Below are 20,039 nucleotides of genomic sequence, written 5' to 3'. Positions count from 1 at the left end.
ACCAGGCTCATTCTGTGCCTGGGGGGAGCTGCCAGGAGGGAAGGACCGTGCTGGGAAAGCATTGTCAGGCCTACGGGAAGGTACCAGTAGCGAGTCTGGGCACAGGGGTCCGGTCACTCCCCTCTGAGACCGAGCAAAGTTGCTCTCTCCCTCAGAACCTTGGATTCCCCATCTGCAAAAGCTGATGCCCAGCCCTCGCCTGAAGGTGGAGCAGAGACCACGCCCACGCCCACCTGCACCCCTTCATTGTCCATTCCTACTGCCTACTCCTGTAGGTGATGGTTCTCAGACTTTCATGCGCATAGAAAGTACCTGGGAGAGCAAGCTATGAGGCCCCATGCATGGTGATTCTGCTCTGGCTACTCGGAGGTGGCGCCCAGGAATATCTGTAGTTCACGATTTCATTCTGACACAGGGGATGCTGGGAAAGTTTTCCAAGGAAAGCACACTTGGGCCACAGGGTGCAGAAAGCTTTTATTCCTTAGGCAAAAGCCAGGTTCTAGAACTACAGCCTGCCCCGCCTTGGGCGGCCAATGCGAGCCGGGCGGGTGGAAGCCTCTGACGGAGGCAGCTGCACAGCTCACAGCTGGATGCAGCGGCCCACGATCTGGTCCCAGCCCTTCCGACACGTCCGCACGATCCACTCGTGCTCGTCATCATCTGTAAGCAAAGAGGAGGAGTTGGGCACTGCCCTGGGGAGACCCCAGACCCGAATGCCTTCCAGTCTGTTGAGCCCTGTGTGGGCAGGTGCAGGCCTTTCACTTGGTCTCGGGGAGATTGAACACAGACTGGTTCTCGTCTGCCCAGCCTGCTGGTGGAGGCAGCATGAGGCTGGCCAGCCACCTGGGCTGGGCTGGACTGGCCGCCTCCCGCTGGGGACTCGTCCGGCCTGACCTATGAGGGGACTTCAAAACATGCATGGAAATTTGGAATTAAGAGATAATTTTAGTTGGGTCCAAAAAATTTTGAAATCTGTCAATAGTGTTTTTTTTTAATAGTGTGCATTTTTTATGAGTATTTTGAGGACCTCTCATATATAGGATTTCAAAAGTTTTTGTACCAAAAAAGCTTATCTTTTAATTCCATTTTCCACCAAGTTGTTGAAGTATCCTTGTACCATAAATGGCACCCCTGGTACAGTGGGCTGGGGTCTTGCTGGCAGTGGTAGGGGGCAGGGCCTTTAGATTCTAAAGTCCTTTCTTAATTCTCCATTCTTTTCTTAAACTTATTCATTATTACTTTTAAACTATTAATTTGAAGGGCAGAGAGAGAATCTTCCATCAGCTGATTCACTCAGTAAATTCCCGCAACAGCTGGGGCTGTGCCAGGCCAAAGCCAGGAGCCTGGAACTCAACTGGGTCTCCCACTTGAGCTGTCATCTACTGTCCCCCCCCCCCCCCAAGGGTGTGCATTAGCAGGAAACTGGATCAAAAGTGGAGTCACAACCCAAACCCAGGCACTTCAATATGAGATGTGCGTCTCCCAAGCAAGTGTTTTCCCTGTTGCACCAAATTCCCACTCCCATCTATTTTATATATTTATATATTTTTTATATATTTATTATATATAATATATTATATATATAATGATATTTATTTGTAAGGGAGAGTGTCAGAGAGACAGGGAGAAACAGAGAGACAGGGAAATCTTTTCATGCCCTGGTTCACTCCCTAAATGCCCACAACAGCTAGGGCTAGGTTAGGCTAGATCAGGCCAAAGCCAGGAGCCAGGAACTCCTTCTAGATCTCCCTTATGGGTGGCAGGAACCCAAGTGCTTGGGTGGATTCCATTGCCCAGCACAGAGCAGCTGGGACTCAGTCCAGGCACTCTGATATGGGATATGAGTGTCTCAAGTGGCGACTCAACCTGCTGCATCCCCAATGCCTGCCCTATGTATGTATTTTTTTAAAATATTTATTTGATTTATTTGAAAGAGATACAGAGAAAGGCAGAGACAGACAGAGAGAAATCTGCTGTTTCACTCCCCAGACGGCTGCAACAGCCAGAGCTGAGCTGATCCGAAGCCAGGAGCTTCCTCCAGGTCTCCCGCAGGGGTGCAGGGACCCAAGGACCTGGGCCATCCTCCACTGCTTTCCCAGGCACAGGGAGCTGGATAGGAAGTGGAGCAGCTGAGACTTGAACCAGTTCCCATATGGGAAGCCAGTGCTGCAGGCCAGGGCTTTAACTCGCTGTACCACAGCGCTGGCCCAACCCTATGCATTTATTTTTTAAATTCTTGATTAACATGTAATCCTCATTTCAACGCAAGCATACAGCGCAAACTGATCAGCGAGGTAATCAGCTCCCACTGCTTCCTCTGCGTGTGCAGCCTGCCAGCTCCTGTCCTGCAGTCATTCTACAGCACGTACCACACACAATGACCAGCAGCCTCCCCGTGTGCCGAGGCACAGCAGAACCTCTTCCGTCCAACTGGGCTTTGGTACCCGTTATCCAACCTCCCTCTGTCTTCCTCTCTCCTTTCTAGTTCTCTACAACCGCTATTCTAATATTTTTTAGACTTCCACGTACAAGGGGAGAATACGTGGTGTTTGTCTTCCTGAGTTTGGATTACTTAACACAGTGTTCTCCAGTTCCAACCATTTTGCTGCAAATGTCAGGATTCTATTATTTTTTTTTCTTGATAGCTGAATAGTATTCCATTATGTAAAGATACCTGTCTCATCCATCCATTCACCTGTGGATGGACGCCTGCATGGACCCCTTACCTTGGCTGGGGTGCACAGTGCGGCGACGAACATGGGAGTGCAGGGTGGCTGGGTCACACGGAAGACCTGATTTTACTTCCCGCACTGTTCTCCTTAACGGTGGTGCTAGTTTGCGCTCCCTTCTCATCACATCCTGATCTTTTGACAATAGTGGTCTCAACTGGGATGCGACAGGGTTCCCTGTGATTTCAATTTGCCTTTTCCTGGGAGCTAGTGATTACTGTGGGGGTCCCCATTCTTGACTCTCTTCACGGAACCCAGGGCTTCTGCAGGAGAAGGGGGAGCCAGGTGCCTCCCCGGGGAGCGGGGAGGAGGGGCGGGAGCTGCCTGGTATCCCCTGAAGGAGCTGCCCCCCCATTTTGACAGTGAACAAACAGAGACTCATGGGGGTGGAGCTACTTGTCCACACCTGCACGCTTAGGACAAGGAGAGCTCAGACTGAACCCAGACTGTTTTGCAAACCTGGAATCCTGAGAGTTGAGTGACTCCTATCCTTCAGCCCAAGCCCACCCTCCTCGCCTCTCTGGGTAGCCCCCTCCTTTGGACTCACTCCGTCTCCCCCGCCCCCACCATCCTGCTTTCTCCTCCAAGCCCAGCCCCAGTGCCCCGCCCCATTCCACGGCGGGATGTAGCCCAGCTCTGTCACACGTGTGCAGAGGCGGCCCTGTGCTGCGGGCTTCAGCCCGAGGTTCTTGGCACTGTTTCCTGCGGCTGCTTCGTGCATGTCTGGGGCGTTGCCTCTGCAGGCTGTGTCTGGCTCCGTCGCGTCCTACACCCCATCCTCCCCGCTCCCTGGGACAGACCGTCCTGGGAACGTCCCCTCGTGGATGCAGGGGAGAATCTCTCTGGCTTCGCAGGCAGTGGGAGGAGGAAGTCTGTGTAGGATTCGGTGACCTTGCTCTTGGCCTTGCTGCCTGCCCACCTCACCCTGAGCCTCTTTCTCTCTGCGCCAATCCCTGCCTCCAGCGTGACCCTCATGGTGACAGCCTAAAGTCCTTACCCCATGCCTAGCCCAGTGCCACCTGCCTAAGAGATGGTGACGAATGGTGGCCGTGGTGGACTGAAGGGGCTCCCTGAGAGCCAGGATGTGGAGGCCCTGTGAAAGGCTGCCCTCCAACCTGACTCCCTGCCCAGGGATACCTGCTCTTCCGTGAAAAGTGCCCGGCGCAGGTGCAGGGAGGTGGCGGCTCACGGACAGCCCACGATGCACCCAGGGTTTCTGCAGCAGCGGCTGAGGTAGGGGAGATGACCCTGTTCTACGGAAGCGCCGAGCCTTGTCCTGGGTCACAGCCAGAGTAGTTTGAACCAAGGTCCACCAGGCTCTGGAGGCTGGCTTCTCACCGCAGGGCAGACCCCCGGCGGTGCCAAGAGCTGGGGCTGCCGGCACAGAGCTCGCCCAAGCCACCCCCGCCTCCTCCCCCATTTCTTTACATGCAACCTAATGGGAAAGGCTGGCTGGCTGGTCTGCTCCGGCCTTGGACAACTGCCCTAAAATGTCCATGGGCCTTAGTCTCTCCTGGGCAGGCTGCCTGGGGGTCCCGGCTGAGGCTGGGAAACCCAGGGGCGGGGAGAGCGGCGGGGATGCGTCAGCACACAAGGAGTTAAGCGCTGGTGGAGCCCACTTTTGCCACACTGTGAGCAGCCTGGTTGCTAATTACAGTACTGAAGTCTCTAGGCTATTCGAATCAGTGCAGCTGCAGCCTCTTCAGCCGTAACCCCTGAAACCAGACAAACTGGGTTTATTGTGCTCAACCAGTCCGCGGGCCCCTCCCTGATCGTTACAAATTGACAGCAATGGACTTAACAGCCCTCTTCACTACCGCTTTCACTCTCTACCTGGCTGCACAGCCACCAATTTGAATGACAGATGCCTCCCCTCCCGGCAGCTGCTCAACAGCCCTCCCTCCACGTCCCCGGCGGCGCCTCGCGCAGCTCCCCTGGCCCTGCCACGCCAGGGTGACGCTGCCGGAGCACATTTCATCAATATTTAAAATGGAATTAAACCTGTGGCTTTGATTAATGCCCCTCCTTTCCCCCCCCCCCTCGTGCGTGCCCCCCCTCCCCGCCCCAGATCCTGGGAGCTGTGATTAGTATTTTGCAAATTGCGATTGTTGGAATATGTTAATATGATTGTCTGAGAACATCTTTACCTTCTCAGACAATTTTCCCCCTTTTTGGCAGCCAGGGGAGGGGGAGAGGAGGGAGAAAAAGATGGGGGAAAAATACCCCCACAAACTCTTTAATCAATTCTAAGTTTTTACCATTGGCACAACTGCCGACGGGGCAGAGGGAAGCGGGAGACAGTTTCTGGCTTGGTGCATTTCTCTTCGGAAAGTTTTGGGCCCCCTGTTGGCCCTCTAACTCTGCTCTGAGACTGGGTCCTAAAGGAATAATCAATTTGTCACAGAACGATTTTGAATCAAGAGAATGCAGCACAACCCACAGCTCTAGAAACGAGTGAATGGTTCCTTTGCCATGTATTCGTTCATTTAACAAATAATTTCTGAGCACCGACGACAAGTCTGGCATGGGGCTAGCTTGGGAGGAGACGCGATGGCCACTTTAAGCCATGTGAGGTGAGATTTAGCAGCTACCGAAAGTAATAGTTATGAAGCCTGTACAGCAACATCAGCGAAATGGTTATGATGTGATAATGAGCAAAAAAAAAAAAAAAAGAGAGAGAGAGAGAAAGGGAAGAGGCAAGAAGCAAGATGACACACACAGCACATTGTGTACAAATTGTGCACAGAAGAAAAATGAACGCTGATAATTTGAAATGTGAATATTGGTCAGCTCAGCGGTGGGATGAGAGCCTCCTCTTTCTGATTTTGTTTTTTGTAAATCTTCTTTCATATTTTGACAGCAGGGAAAAAATGCAAAATAGTCCCTGGCTTTTTTCCCACCCTCCAATTCGATGTCGTGGTAATTTCACACACTTTGTTATTGAAATAAAAATATTTCTGGGTTACTAGAAATACCAGCAGGGCTCTTGAAGTTCTGAAATGCAAAAAGACCTAGTACGAAAATGCTGGGTAAAAACGCATAAAAGTCAGAAAACAGACAAGTCTTCTGAGCTGAAGAATTGCAAATAACATATGTAGTTACTCTGCACGTCACATTCCTTTTTAAAAAGTTTGATTTGTTTATTTATTTAAAATGCAGAGTGACAGAGGGTGAGGGAGAGGCAGAGAAAGGAAGATCTTCCATCTGCTGGTTCACTCCCCAAATGCCTGCCAATACCCGGGGCTGGACCAGGCTGAAGCCAGGAGTCTCCCAAGTGAGTAGCAGGAACCCAAGTACTTGGGCCATTCTCTGCTGCCTCCCAGGTGCTTTAGCAGGAAGCTGGATGGGAAGAGAAGGCAGGACTAGAGCCCAGGCACTCCAATGTGGGATGCATGGCTTAACCTCTGCCCCACAACACCAGCCCCTGCTCTGCACCTCTTAAGTGTGGCTGTGCATAATGACTTCCTGCCAAAGAGAATGGTGTGGAATACAAAGGAAGGGAACAAAAGATAATTTTACAATGGAGAAACCTAACAAACACTGCATCAGCCAAGCATTCAAGGTCAACCTCAACATGGCTAAAAGCACATGGATAGATGGTACCCCCTTGTATGTGTACAAATGACTCTCTACCTCCATGGTCTTCTTCCTCCAAACCCACAACCCTGGTCTCACCACGAGAAAGACATCAAATAAATTCAAGAAACCTAAGGAGTGTTCCTCAAACTGTCACCAAAAAGCAAGGAGAGTCTGTGCAACCATCACAGCCCAGCAGAGCCCACGGGACAACACTGAATGCAAAGTGCGTCCTGGATCAGGTCCTGGGACAGGACACGGGCCGCAGGGGCACCACAGTGGGCTTCAGTTAACAATATCTATTCTTCGCTATCAATGTCAGTGTCTGGTTATTGGTTATCACACAGGGAATCATACAATGGGAGATGTCTACTAATAGGGGAAACGGGGTGTGGGTATATTGGGAACTTCGTATTATTAATTATTATTATTTTTTGTCATGGGTATATAAACTATTTATTAACAGAAAAAGCCCACCGACTCATTTCTTCTTGGACACACTCACGGTACGGCTGTGGCGTCTATGTGCTGGCGTCTGACGCGAAGGCCAGGAGTGTCGCAGCGCTCTGCGAGCGAGCGAGGAGCTCCTCCAGGTCCTTGTGGAGCATGTCGTCCACACCGCTGGCCAGCACCTGGCCGAGCTTTCCTTCCTCTCCATCCTGCTCACTGGTCAGGAGCCAGACTTGTACTGACGCGGATTCTGCACAACGGCGCTCACACGTTCCATTTCATCCTCAGCCAGCTCTCCTACCCACTTGGTGCCTCGATGGCTGCTTCCCTCGGCACCACATGGGCATATCCTGGCCCCACACCCTTAAATGGCAGTGATGGCCAAGGCTACTCTGCACTGCCCATTGATATTAATGTTGAGTACTCACTAGAGACGTGGCAGTGGCAAAACTGGTGCTGAGGGACCGGCGCCCCGTGGCTCACTTGGTTAATCCTCCGCCTGCTGTGCCAGCATCCCATATGCGCACTGGGTTCTAGTCCCGGTTGCTCCTCTTCCAGTCCAGCTCTCTGCTGTGGCCCGGGAGTGCAATGGAGGATGGCCCAAGTGCTTGGGCCCAGCACTCACATGGGAGACCAGGAAGAAGCACCTGGCTCCTGGCTTCAGATCAGCACAGCTCCAGCCATTGCAGCCATTTGGGGGGTGAACCAACGGAAGGAAGACCTTTCTCTCTGTCTCTCTCTCTCTCTCTCACTAACTCTATCTGTCAAATAAAAAAAAAAATGCTGTACATCTAACTGCTGTTAAAAGAAACAATTTACTTTTAAGAAAATTGGTGAATTCCCTTAGAAGCAAGATTACCAAGTTCTCCAAGAGAAGTTGAAGTTCTCCCAAACCCAAAACACCCACACTAAATTCATCCACTTCTTTCTCTCCCCCATCCCTATATTTAAATCTGAACTTATTTGAGGGCTGTGTTTTCCTGTTCAATCCGTCTGAAAGCTCTCGATGCAGGGTTCTGTCTATTTTGTTGGCCGCCGGCCCCAGCATCCAGTAGATGCCCAGTAACTGCCTTGCCCAATGCAGTCTGCAGGCCATCAGCTACAAACGCTCTGGGAGCACCCTCTTCTGGGCATCCAGGCTTGAACCGAGCGCTGCTTCCTCCGTGACCCCCTGGTCTAGCCGCGTCCGCGCCCGGTCATCCTGTCTCGTCGTTCTCACTTCGCTTGCCTGCTAACACACACCGCCGTGCAGGTTTCCGGTTGATTCACACGTCTGCCTCTCCCGTCCAGACTGTGAGCTTCATGCACACCAGGAGCCTCAGGTGCTTGCACACGGTGCCATCCCCAGAGCTTAGAGGAGTGGCTGGCACATAGCAGGTGCTCAGTCAGCAGCCGACGAACGAGCGAGCGGATCAGTGAGGCCGATCCGTGCCCTGCGTTGGGGACAGAAGCGACTGCCACGAGGCCTGAGGCAGGTGCACTTCAGTTCCAAGCTGTCTGCCCCAGGGTCTGAAGCTCTGACCGTGGCCTCACTGCCCCCTGCTGTGACAACCGTTATTAGGAGAACCAGGCTCCTTGTCGAAAGAAAAGGAACTTGCGGGGAGACCCCAAGGCCCCCCACCCCATACTCCCCATTCCTGGGCCTGAACTGCAAGGCCCCCACACCCTCCCGCCCCCAGGCCTGCTGCCCTCGGCGGCTCCCTCACGCTGCCACGGCAGCCACCTGGAGGTAACGCCGGTTGCCCTCGTGCACTTGCTCACCGGCGCCTCTGAGCCTTCGTCCATGTGTTCCCCTGAGGGCAACACCCTTCCTTTCAGGACCTGGCTCAGGTGCAGGGTGCTCCCCTGTGGGAGCACCAGAGTGGCCCAGGGCACTTTCCATGTCTGGGCTTTAATGTATATAAAAATGCAGACTGGCCTCAGCGAGATGATAATTATATTTTTAAGCATCTACATTGGATATATGTATATTACTGCTTTTAATACATACAACCAAATTGAATAAACACGTGTGGTTCCAGGATTTCTTTTAAAAAAAAAAGAAAAAGTATAAATTTATGGAGCACTAAAGGCTGTGTGGTTGGGAAAGGGAGGTGTGAACTTGGAGTTGCCGTGATCTTCTTCCTGTCCCGTCACAATCCATGCTTAAGGCTCCTCACGAATGTGTGTGGGCTGCACCCAGTGCCCTCCTGGCTGTCCTCCACCCCCACAGGCCCTGCCTGGACCTCAGCTTCCCTGACCCAGGCTGAGGTCTTGGTCGTGGTCACAGTCACCCCCAGCGGCCTGAGGCAGCCGTGTCTCATTCACTAGCGATTCATAGGGCCCAGCACTTGAAAAATAGGTAATAAATATTTGGTGAGTGGATGAATAAAGACATAAGAGTTTGGGGACATAAAAAGAAATGGGCTCACCCTGTGGGATTTGGACAAAGCGGGAAGAATTCCTTCCCCACCCTAGACAAATGGAGCACCCTGGAGGGCAGAGCAGGCGTGCCAAGTTCAGGGCCAAGGCCGTGACTACCACTGCCTTTTGTGTCTTACGGGCATCGATGGGGCGGTCCCATCACACGGAGAGGCTGGGTAGTTTGGGGACCACTCAGAAAGCTCAAAGACGGGCTGATCTGGAGCCAGTGAGGATGGGGGTGGGGAGGGGCCGGGCCTGTCACGCCGTGTCCAGGTCCCGGAGCGTGAGGTCAGTGCCGTCCGCAGGCCAACTCATTGCTGGGGGAAGAAGTGATTCTGGAAGCCGGCAAACAACTGCACGGAAACAGCAGTGCCCCAGGCAGCCAGCAAGGAGGGAGCCGTGTCGCGTGATGGTTAGGGGCCTGGGCTTCGGCACTCGGCACTCCTGGTTCAGAGATCCTGGCCAGGTGACCTCACACTGGCCGGGTCTCATTTCCTCATTCACAGAGTGCCTGCCTTGAAGGTCCACCTCGAGGACCAAGTGAGATCATTCCCGAAAAGTGGTCAGTCCAGCGCTGGGCACACAGATGTCAAAACCGAAAGCCAAGACAGAACTGTGCTAGCAAGGCAGGACTCCAGGCTGCGCACAGCCACCGGGACTGAACCACCAGCTTGCTGGGTGATCGGGGGCAAGTCACGCCCCACCTCTGATCCAGGCTCCTGTCCGTGCGGTGGGTTCGGCAAGACCTCCTGCAGAGGGCAGGGTGAGGCCTGTGCGGCTAGTGCCCTGGGTGGGCACCCAGGAAGAGGAAGCAATGAACTTGATTCTGACAGGTCTTTAACTCCTATACTGTCACCTGTGGGGGGGGGGCGGGGGTCCTTGAGGCACTCACCAGGAACCCCACTCCCTCCCCTACACTTGTGGCTCCCTGCAGGGATGAAAAGGAGAGCTGGGGGAGGGGCGGTCTCTAGCTGAACATCAGCAAAAGTCACAGTAATGACATCTGTTCAAATCCAGAGGGCAGGCCAGGGCAAGCGAGCCCAGAGAGGCAAACAGGCTGATTGGGGTCACTGAGCACCCACAAGCGGGACTCTGCCGCCGCGTGGCACGCCTCTGGGCTGGGCACACCTGTGGTCACCCCTGCTATGCAGCGTGTGCACAGGGGGGCTGGGTGGGACTGGGAAAGGGAGGAGATCCAGAAAAAACAAAGCGCTGGCCTGGGGAGGGGGTGGAGGCTGCTCTGCCCCAAATCCAGGAGGGCCTGGCTCAGTGTGTGCGGGGCTGCACGTGTGAGTGCATGTATGTGTGTATGCACATGCGTGTGTGTTGAGGGCTTATGTTCATCCTCTGCAGTGAATGAGGTGGGGCTGGGGGTGAAATGACTTGCCACTTCACTGCATCAAAAGCAGAGAGCAGGGCCGGCGCCACGGCTCACTAGGCTGATCCTCTGCCTGCCGCACCGGCACACCGGGTTCTAGTCCTGGTCGGGGCGCCGGATTCTGTCCTGGTTGCCCCTCTTCCAGTCCAGCTCTCTGCTGTGGTCCCAGAGGGTGGTGGAGGACAGCCCAGGTGCTTGGGCCCTGCACCCGTGTGGGAGACCAGGGGGAAGCACTTGGCTCTTGGCTTCGGATCGGCATGGTGCGCCGGCCGTGGCGGCCATTTGGGTGGTGAATCAACGGAAGGGAGACCTTTCTCTCTGTCTCTCTCTCTTTCACTGTCTAACTGCCTGTTAAAAAAAAAAAAAAAGAAAGCAGAGAGCAGGGCTCAGTGTCCCGAGTATCTGCACACTCCCAATAGGCACATTATCACCCAACTGTTCTCACACCTAGCTAAGTGTGAGTAGGTGTGTGCCTGTGAGTGTGTGAGCGGCAATGTCTAAGGGTATGCGCATGGTGTGACACCCGGGAACGCTCAGTGTGCATGTGACCCACGGCGTGTGGATGGCTGAGCAAGGCAGTGAGCGGGTGAGTCCCTGAAGTCTGAGCGTGTGTGTGTGTGTGTGTGTGTGTGAGCACAGCAGCAGGACGAGGCACCTTCCCCTGCAGACAGCCCTCCCCAAGGTGCCACGGTGCCACGCTGGCCGCGAGCATGGGGCTGGGCCTTCTGTTGTGCAGGGCTGCCCTCATCTCCTGCGGTCCAGACCCATCCTCAGAAGTGTCCAGGCTGGGCTAGCAGCGCCCCTGCCTGTGCCCGCACACAGCCTCGCCACGCCCTCTGTGCAAACGCAGGGCTGCATCAGCGGGTGGGGCAGGGCCAAGGCATCCCCGCCACAGCTCCTGACAAGAAAGAGCCTTTGAACTTTGCCTGCAGCGGTGGTGGCCAGAGGCCAAGGCCACGGCATCGTCAGTGTTGACCGAGGGGTCCTTGCCCAGGCAGGGCCTGCCACGGGGCAGCTGGGGCGCGCCTTGGCGGTGCTCTTGCCTTTCTCCCTGAAGGAGGCCTCTGGGCTGGCCCTGGGGGCTGCTTTACCCACTGGGTACCAGACGGGCACGGCCCAGCCCCCACATACTTTTCAAGGCCTATTCAATCCTAAGAGGCTTGGAAAAATGGCTCTAAAATATCAAAAAGAGAAGCTGCAAGACTGAAATTAATAAATGTTATAATTAATGCATTCAGATTTAATTATTAAATGTAGAAATCCAAGCAATTTTATTACACTTGAAAACCACTGTGGGCTCCATTTCCTAATTTTTGCCAGTATGCACGCGGCCCTCCAGAAATCACAGCCAATTGTGGGAGACTTGTCGTCAAATAATTTACAAGGCAAAGCTATAAAGATCCTTTCTGAGTTTCAACAGCAAAAAAACGGATGCTGCCTGTGGGAGTGTGGACCTGTTTTAAGATGTGGAAATGTTGGGGAGAGGTCTCTAAGGTCAGGCCGAGGGCAAGATTTAGGGCTATCACCAGGGTAAGTCAAGGCAAGGAACAGAGCTGTCTCACGTCGGAAAGCACTTCTGCCTGCCAGGCACCATTTCTGCTGCTCTTCTTCCTACCTCCCCACTTTTAGGCTTTTCAGCACTCGTATTTGAACACGTGCTCTCCAGCCGTGTTCGTGACGCCTAGCCCCTGAACGAAGGCAGCTCGGAGAAGCCAAGTGCCACGACCAAGGTCACTCTGTGGGCCTGACCTGGTAGCCTCTGCCCTGCACCTCTACTGCTTTTGGCCCCTGCTCTCCAGCAGCCCTCCCATGATGGGCCGCAGGAGACCCGGCAGTGGGCAGGTGCTGAGAGCTGAGTTAGGACTGGGGCTGTGGGACCCTCAGAGGAGCGTTAAGGAGGAACCGTCAGAACCCCGTGACAGAGGAGAACGCACTGCGTGCTCACAGCAACATCGCACAGTCTGCTGTCGCCTCTGTTTCACGGGGCGGGGCTCTGGGGCTCAGTGGGCGGGTGCAGGGCCAGAGCCAAGCCTGTTTCCAGAGCTGCAGCTCTTGGCCGCTACACACGTCCCTGGGAAACCTTTCCGAAAGTCTTGTCTGCACCGCTCACTGTATGAGGGGTCAAAGCCAAATGCCCTGACTGGCTTTCGGGGCCCCGACACACTGCTGCGCGATCATCAAAACCCAGTCTGTCCGTCACTGCCTGACGGAGGCCTCCTGGACTCCTTCCTATCCCCCCAACACACACAAGCAGCTCCCAGGGGCTCCATCTGGGGTACACCACACCCCTACATCTCTGTGCCCTTGCCCACGCTGTTCCTTCCCTTCCCAATGGCAAAATCCACCTCTGGCCCTTTAAGGCCTCACCAACCACTGCCTCTTGTGGGACACCCTCCACCCCAACACACCTGGGAGGGACGCATGCACCTGATTCTTGCTCCTGGCTCCAGAGAACCAGGGGCACTCCCAGTTTTTTTTTTTTTTTTTGGCGGGGGGGGGTGGTGGTGGTGGACCTCACGTTTGATATTTCAATCAAACATTAACACAAACCTCCTGGGGACATATAATCATGTTGGATTTCCCTCTACGTATTTCTCTTATGGTTGAGCTTCTCCCTCTTCCTGACGGGCGGGAGGCTCAGAGCTGTCTTGTGAGCACCAAGGCCCCCTAAAGTCCCAGGCTTCTGTGCAGAGCACACCCAGCCTCGTGCCAGGACTGTGTTTCTACACCCAATCTCCCCAGCCCTGCACCGCTCCCGAAGGCCAGCCACTGGGTCTGACCCCCATGTGGCACGTTGCGGTAAACAGGCGCTCAGGGAGGGCCTGCACCTGGGACAAAGCTTAGGGGGTCCGAGGCTCTGGGTGGGGAAGAAGTGAGGAGGACGGCGGCGGAGACTTGCAAACAGAATGCGCTGGCTGGGCGGGGCCATCCGGCCGCCCGTCCAGTCTCACAGTGGGCAGCACAAGCAGAAGGGAGGAGGCCCGAGGGCAGCTTGCCGAGGGGGCGCAGCTGCTGCTCCCACCAGGGTGTGGAGTTAGGAGGCCCCGCCCTCCAGCTCGTCACCCCCAGGCTGCAACAGAAGCAGCACTGTCTTGTGCACGGGCCCCTGTACCCTCTGCGTGTCCACACTTCGGGGCTCACCACAACCCTGTAAGGCCCATTTCCAACCCCAACCCCTGCCATCGGCTTTCAGACTGGGCAACCGAGACTCCGAGGAGGGCCCAGAGTAGCTCACGGTCACTCCACGGCCCCCTGGCTCCTAGCCCTGCCTGCCTCTCCAGGACCGACGTGGAACAGGGGTTTCAGCCAACTGCGCCCGCTCCCCAGAGCCTGGGCTGCAGCAGAGAGAGGTGAGGCTCCTGCACTTACTTCCATGAAAGGGGACAAAACCACCACGCGGGTGCTGGCCCGGAAGGGAAGGGAGGGGAAGCCGTGCCCTGCGGATCCTCCAGGAGGCTGCCCAGGCAGCCGGGACGTATTGTTACCAGGATCTGACGGCGCCTCAGCTGCAGGGGGAATTTCCAGGGCCTCGGGAATCAGGGTGGGGAGAGAAGACGCCAGTGGGCAACCCCAGCTGGTCAGGGAGGGGCTATTTCTGGGGCAGACCTGGCGACAGGGCACGCTGGATGGTGTCCAGGTGGCCAGACCTGCCCCTGTAGGCAAAATTCCATGGGAGGCGGGAGGTGGGGGTTCAAGTGTGTTTCTCTGGGGGAAGACCTACCCCAATTCCCAGAGATGCTCCCAACTCAGGGAAAGGCTATAGTGAGTCTCACCGGTTCCCAGCATGGTCTCCGGTGTCAGAGAGACGGGGTTCAAACACCAGATCCTCCCTTACAAGCGGCGTGTCCCTCTGCAAATGACCCACGCCCCGAGCCTCTGTTTCTCCACCTGCCAAGCAGGGCTATGGCACGTTCCTCCAAGCGCTGAGATGTGCAGGCGCTCAGTGCTCGCAACTTCCCTCCCTAGCCTTGTGCTTGCAGCAAGTGCCCAAGTCGGCTGGCAGGGCTGAGTGAGCCGTGCGGGCATTTCATTTGGCAGTTACAAGTGTGATATTATCCCTCCACAAAGCCTTCATTACGGCGCGGCTGACAATACCGCAGATAAAGCAGGCATGGCCCCCCGTGCCAGCCTCCAGGTGATTATAACATTTGGGTAAATTGCCTTTTGTCTCGCTGGAGAGAGGACGGCAGGAGGGGGCTGTGCGGGAGACTCACTCCGCCACGTTGCAGGGAAGCGCCAGGGAGGCCCCTGGAGAGGCAGCCTTGAATGCACAGGCATAGGCTGGGTTTGCAGAAGGAGCCCTGGGCCGGCGGGGGCAGTGGGAGACCAGGGCTCCAGCCTGGCTCTAGCACAGACATGGAGGCGGGTATGTGTGGGTTGGGGGAGGCTCAGGTTTCTCACCTGCCAGGGGAAGGCGGTAGCATTAAGGTTAGAGGAGTCTTGGTTTGTCAGTGGCATTGAAAGCCTCTTGGTCACGGGTCCATTTTTGAACAATGAAGAGGGCAGGGAATTACTCCGGGGAAAATCACCATCCTGCAATCTTACCCTCGTTGAGTGTGCCCCTTTTCTATCTTAAGGTCTCTCCTGGGAAGGCGCTCGGCTCTTTCTCTCCTGAGTGAACTCCAACTTTTCACTGGGAACCAGCTCAAACGTCAGCGTAGCTTTGGAGTCAGCTAGACCTGGGTCCAAATCCCCGCTCTGCCACTTGGCACCTGCTTGGTTTTGGGCAGGCATTTTTACCAGGCCTTAGTTTCCACATCTGTAAAGTGGCAATAATAATAACTGTTGTGTGGGGATTGGATGAAATGAAATAAAATGATCCATGCGGAAGGCTTAGGCCTGGACCTGGACCACTGCGAGCACTTGGCAGATGCTGGCCGCGGTGATCGATGTGATGTCTTTGCGCGTCAATAGATCCATTCCTTCACGGCCATCTTTAACGACCGCTGTGGATTCTATTCCAAGACCAGGCCATGTGTTATTTAAGCGGTTCCCCCTGAGTGGGCATTTGCTTTGGATGTCACCGCGGGTTTTCCCGCTGCTAAAGGATGCCAGAGGAACTTCGCCAAAGGTGCTCTTTCAGTCACCGCCCCCCTACTGGCTTATCCCATCTGCGGTGGCATCTGACTGTGGGGTCACACAAGCCGGCTCACTCTTCAGACCCCCGTGGGCACCGCTTCCTCCCATTGTCCGTGAGGCTTGTGGTCTTGATTTTCAATTCTGCCTGGAACCTCCGGGTTCAGGTCGCCAACGGGCCCTCCCTGTAAAGAATCACGGGTGCGTGATATTTTTGAGGGGCCTGGGCCATTGTTTCTGATGGAAGGAAAGTTGGTGCTGTCTTGGAGAGTGGCTCCATTAGGCGGTGGCGTTCTCTCTTTAACCGTCGGGAATCAGACGCTGTCTGAAAGACGTGTGAGCTCTAGGACATTTGCCAGATGTGCTTGATTTGACATTTCAGACAACAAAGGAGATGATGTTGGCGGGAATCTTGACAGCAGTTCTGGTGATCAGGATATTCTTTGAGGACGGTACGGAGGCCTCTGGGGGAAGATTTTCAGCTGTTACATAAACTAATTTGGGATGCTCACTCTCTGTCTTCCACAAAGCCAATTTAGTTCATTGTTAGTTGTATATGTTAAAATGGTTATGAGGGTTTTCTTTCTTTGAATATTAATAATGTGCCTTTCATCTGAGACACTCGCATGGGGTATCATTAATTGGGGGGAGGGAGCAAGGATTAGTGGTACAGCTATTTTGCAAATGATTCCTACTAGTAGCAACAGTAGACGCGAGCAACAGCTATGTGGAAGAGATACGCGGACAAACGGCCAGGGCGGCTCTGCCTTGGCCTTCCTGGGAGCATGGGGAGGGGGAGGGATGGGAGTTAATCTCCCAATTCTCCCAGACATCTTCAAATGCTCCAGATTATAAAGGACACCCCCCCTTTTTTTTTAAGATTTTATTTATTTATTTGACAAAGTTACAGCGTGTAAGAGAGAGAGAGAGGTTTTCCTTCTGTTGGTTCACTCCCCAAGTGGCCACAATGGCCAGAGCTCTGCTGATCTGAAGCCAGGAGCCAGGTGCTTCCTTCCGGTCTCCCATGTGGGGGCAGGGCCCAAGCACTTGGGCCATCTTCCACTGCCCTCCCGGGCCACAGCAGAGAGCTGGACTGGAAGAGGAGCAACCGGGACAGCATCCAGCGCCACAGGCGAGGATTAACCAAGTGAGCCATGGCGCAGCCCCTAAAGGACCCTTTTACAAATGAGGTAGCATCTCTTTTTGGGGACTGTGGTGTTTTTGCCTCAAGACTCTACAATGGACCTTTTCACTCATTTAGGGACCTTGGCAGGCTCCTGCTGGGTGCCAGGAATGGTGGTGCTTGTGGAGGGACCACATGAGTCAGGCCCGCCCCTCTCTGGGAGAGGGGGTGGACCGAGCACAGAGTGAAGGCAGCCAGAGGCTGGCGAGCAGAATGCATGGAACAAGGCTTTGGGAAGGTCTGGGTTCCAGTCCGACTCTGTTGCTTGTTGGGTGACCTGAGACCGGTTGTCCTCACCGCAAACCATGGCTCATGCAAATTTCCTGCTTGGAGTGGCAGGAAAACGCAGATGAGATAAGCCAGTGGGAGGTCAGCACAGCACTGGCGGGGATCCTCCGCAGGGCCGGTCCCCTCCCAGCCTCCTCTGGCTGGGCTGTGGCTGTAGCGTGGAGCCACGTGCCGTCCTGCCAGGGGCCACGGGCAGAGACTCCATGGAGGTAAGGACTCCTATTCTGTACTGGGGGGCATACACAGGGCCCCCAGGGAGCAGAATGTGCTGGTGGTGTTTGCCACTGGAAGGCCGCTGGTCTGGTTGGAGTAAAGCATGGGGGTGGCGGGGAGGGACAGGAGGATAGAAGGTGGACCTGGGAGGTTCGGCTGGGCTCTGGACGCCACAGGGCAGCCTTTCATCTCACTGGGGAGAAGGAAGGTCCGTGTGGCCGAGCCTGTCTGTCTCCCTAGAGACTGCACTGCTCTGCAGCACCAAGAAACGGCCCTAAAGGTTGCAGAGCCCAGCTCGCTTCCCTCTCCTGCAGCCTCAGTCCATCACCCTCGTAACGAGAGCAGCCACAGCTACCGACCACTCAGCGCCTGTCACGGGGCCAGGAGCCGCACTGCAGATTTTGCACTCAGTCTCATTTTTCCTTACCCTGACTCCTTCAGACAGGTGCTACCATAAGTGCCCATTTTGTAGACGAGGAAACAGAGATTCCAAGAGGAAAAGTAATCTACCCACGATGCCACGGCTGGCCAGCGGTGGGTCCAGGACGAGAGGCTGGTCAGAGTTGTGGACTGTTCCTGGCTCTGGGCTTTCTACCACCACACCATGCTGTGGCTTCAACCTCTCCCAGTTTCCAAGCTGTGTTGATTGGAATACACACCAGCTGTCCACAGTTCCCCAAGGTTCTACGGCCCTAATGTAGGCAGTAGCAGGTGTAGCGGGAAGGCCACCGATTTGTGGTAAGAAGGGAGTGGGTCTGAGCAGCGGGTCCACTATCAAGGTCTCGTTCACCTTCCCAAGACCCAGGTCCCTTCCCTAAGGATGAGCCCATTCCCAGCTCAGCGATGCAGGCGGCGTTTACCTGAGATCCAGGGCTCATGAACTCCAAGGCTTTAAGGCACCAGAAGTGACCGATGCTGCTGGGGGAGCGGTGGCGACCTGGGCAGTGCATGTCCCACCTGGGTGTCGGAACCCAGGCAATTTACAGCATTGGCCCGGGCACACAAAACCAGCGGCCTGAGGGCCACGGAGCTGAGATCTCTGATCGATGCTCAGCTGCTCTGAAAAGCTGGAGGCGCACAGAAATGTCACGGGTGGCTTTTATTATTCAAAGTAAGCCCTGCCTTGCAAGCCAGCTACTGAACCTTGTACAACTGATCGAAGAATGTGAGGGACTTGTGAACAGGTGGCCTGCCTGCTTTCCCCCCCCTTCCCCCCCCCCCCCACATGAACATTTAATCAGTTCCAACTTGGGGGACCTGTGTTAGGTGCCGGGGACACAGCGATGAATCAGACATCCTTATGTGCTCCATGCCCTCAAGTTCCCAGACTAGTGGGGGAGGCAGGCAACTGAGGATGCCTCCATTGTGCAGGGCTAAGTACTGTCAGGGAGGCTGGCGAGGGCAGAGGGGCGTGTGGGGGGCTGCTCAGGGAGGCGGGCCTGGAACAATCTAGCCATGGCTGCCTTGACCCTTAAAAGATGGTGAAATTGATTTGGTGCTTAGCAACCAGAATCTTAAAAGGTCAAACAGACTAGAAAGTGTCACAGTGCAGGACACGTACAGAGATGCCCACCCATGCACACACGCACGCCTGGTTATAACAGGCGTCCCTTACTGGGGGCCAGAGGTGCTGCCTGGCTCAGCGTGGGATGTGCCAAGACTTCCTGATGTGTGGAAGGTTGGGCTGGAATGCTCACCGTGCACCAGCAGGGCAGGCCCCGGCAGGCCCCGGCTGCCCCAGCAAACACAAGCATTTTCTCAGACCCGAGTCGAGCAGGGCCAGGTCTGTGCAGCACGTTGACAGCTTGGCAGACTGTTCCCTGGCAGGCCTAAAGAAGCTTCTCTGGGAGGAAATAAGCCAGCAGGAGACAGAGAGGGCACCGAGGCCCGAGGGTGAACCCAGGCACCTCCTGAGCCACTGCCCCAGCCCTTGACCTCCTCCAAGCGCCCTCGGCCCTGGCGCAGCCAGTGGCATGGGCTTCCTAATAGCAGTGGCCCAGGCTGCCGTGTTTACTCTGGCCCGGCCTCAGTCAGCCACCAGGGGCCCGCAGGGCCAGCAGCCCGCGCCTGCAGGCTGCCACAGGAAGCACTATTTATGGGGGCAGACTGGAATGCAGGGCAGAAAGAGCTCTGGGCAACCGAAGCCGGGCAGAGGCGTGGAGCAGGCCTGCGCAGGGGGAGGTGAGTCAGGGCTAATGACTAGGTGGCCACAAGCAGAGACCCTCTTAGTGGTTTCCAGGACACTCCGCACTTGATCTGTCCTATAATATCGGGACTAAAATACCCCCTGCTCCCTCTCTCCCCCATCACAGACTCTTCAAGGTGGATGGACCCTACACATTATCTAGCCCAACTCCCTCATTTCACAGCACAGAACAGGGCCCAGAGAGGGAAGGCACTGGCCCAGGGTCAGCCAGCAGGCAGCCTGGGAGCTGGAGCCGGGACTTGGAACCCGGGTTGGCCAGTCCACCACTCTGGGTCTGTGGTCCTCCAGGTGCCAGTCTCCCGTCGCCTTGACCAGGAGCATCTCCCACCTCCTCCCACCCCTTTGGCCTCTGCTCTATGAGTAACCAAGAAGACTTTCGAAGGGACGGATCACTTGCTGTGCGATCTGCCTGACCCACACCTCCCCCACCCCTGCCCTTGCTCTCGCCACTACCTTTGGGTACAGACACCTGGCCTTTCCCATTGCCCTCACCCTGGCCCAACTGCCTTGCTCTTCTCTGCCCTGCACACTGTCATC

General features: G+C 55.4%; 1 protein-coding gene across 1 annotated transcript in view; it reads right to left on the bottom strand.

Moving 5' to 3' along the window:
- Nucleotides 1–455: 455 nt before the first annotated feature.
- The window catches only part of MORN5 (MORN repeat containing 5), a 36,320-nt gene continuing 16,736 nt past the window's right edge, over nucleotides 456–20,039 (bottom strand). The window contains exon 5 of the mRNA XM_008273368.4: nucleotides 456–660. Coding sequence (XP_008271590.1) covers nucleotides 581–660 — 80 coding nt within the window. The 3' untranslated portion in view covers nucleotides 456–580. The remainder of the gene's footprint in view (nucleotides 661–20,039) is intronic.

This window comes from Oryctolagus cuniculus, chromosome 1 (genome assembly GCF_964237555.1).
Source record: "Oryctolagus cuniculus chromosome 1, mOryCun1.1, whole genome shotgun sequence".
Taxonomy (NCBI): domain Eukaryota; kingdom Metazoa; phylum Chordata; class Mammalia; order Lagomorpha; family Leporidae; genus Oryctolagus; species Oryctolagus cuniculus.
Note: the sequence above shows the minus strand (reverse complement) of the source record. Positions and strands in the feature narration are given on the sequence as shown.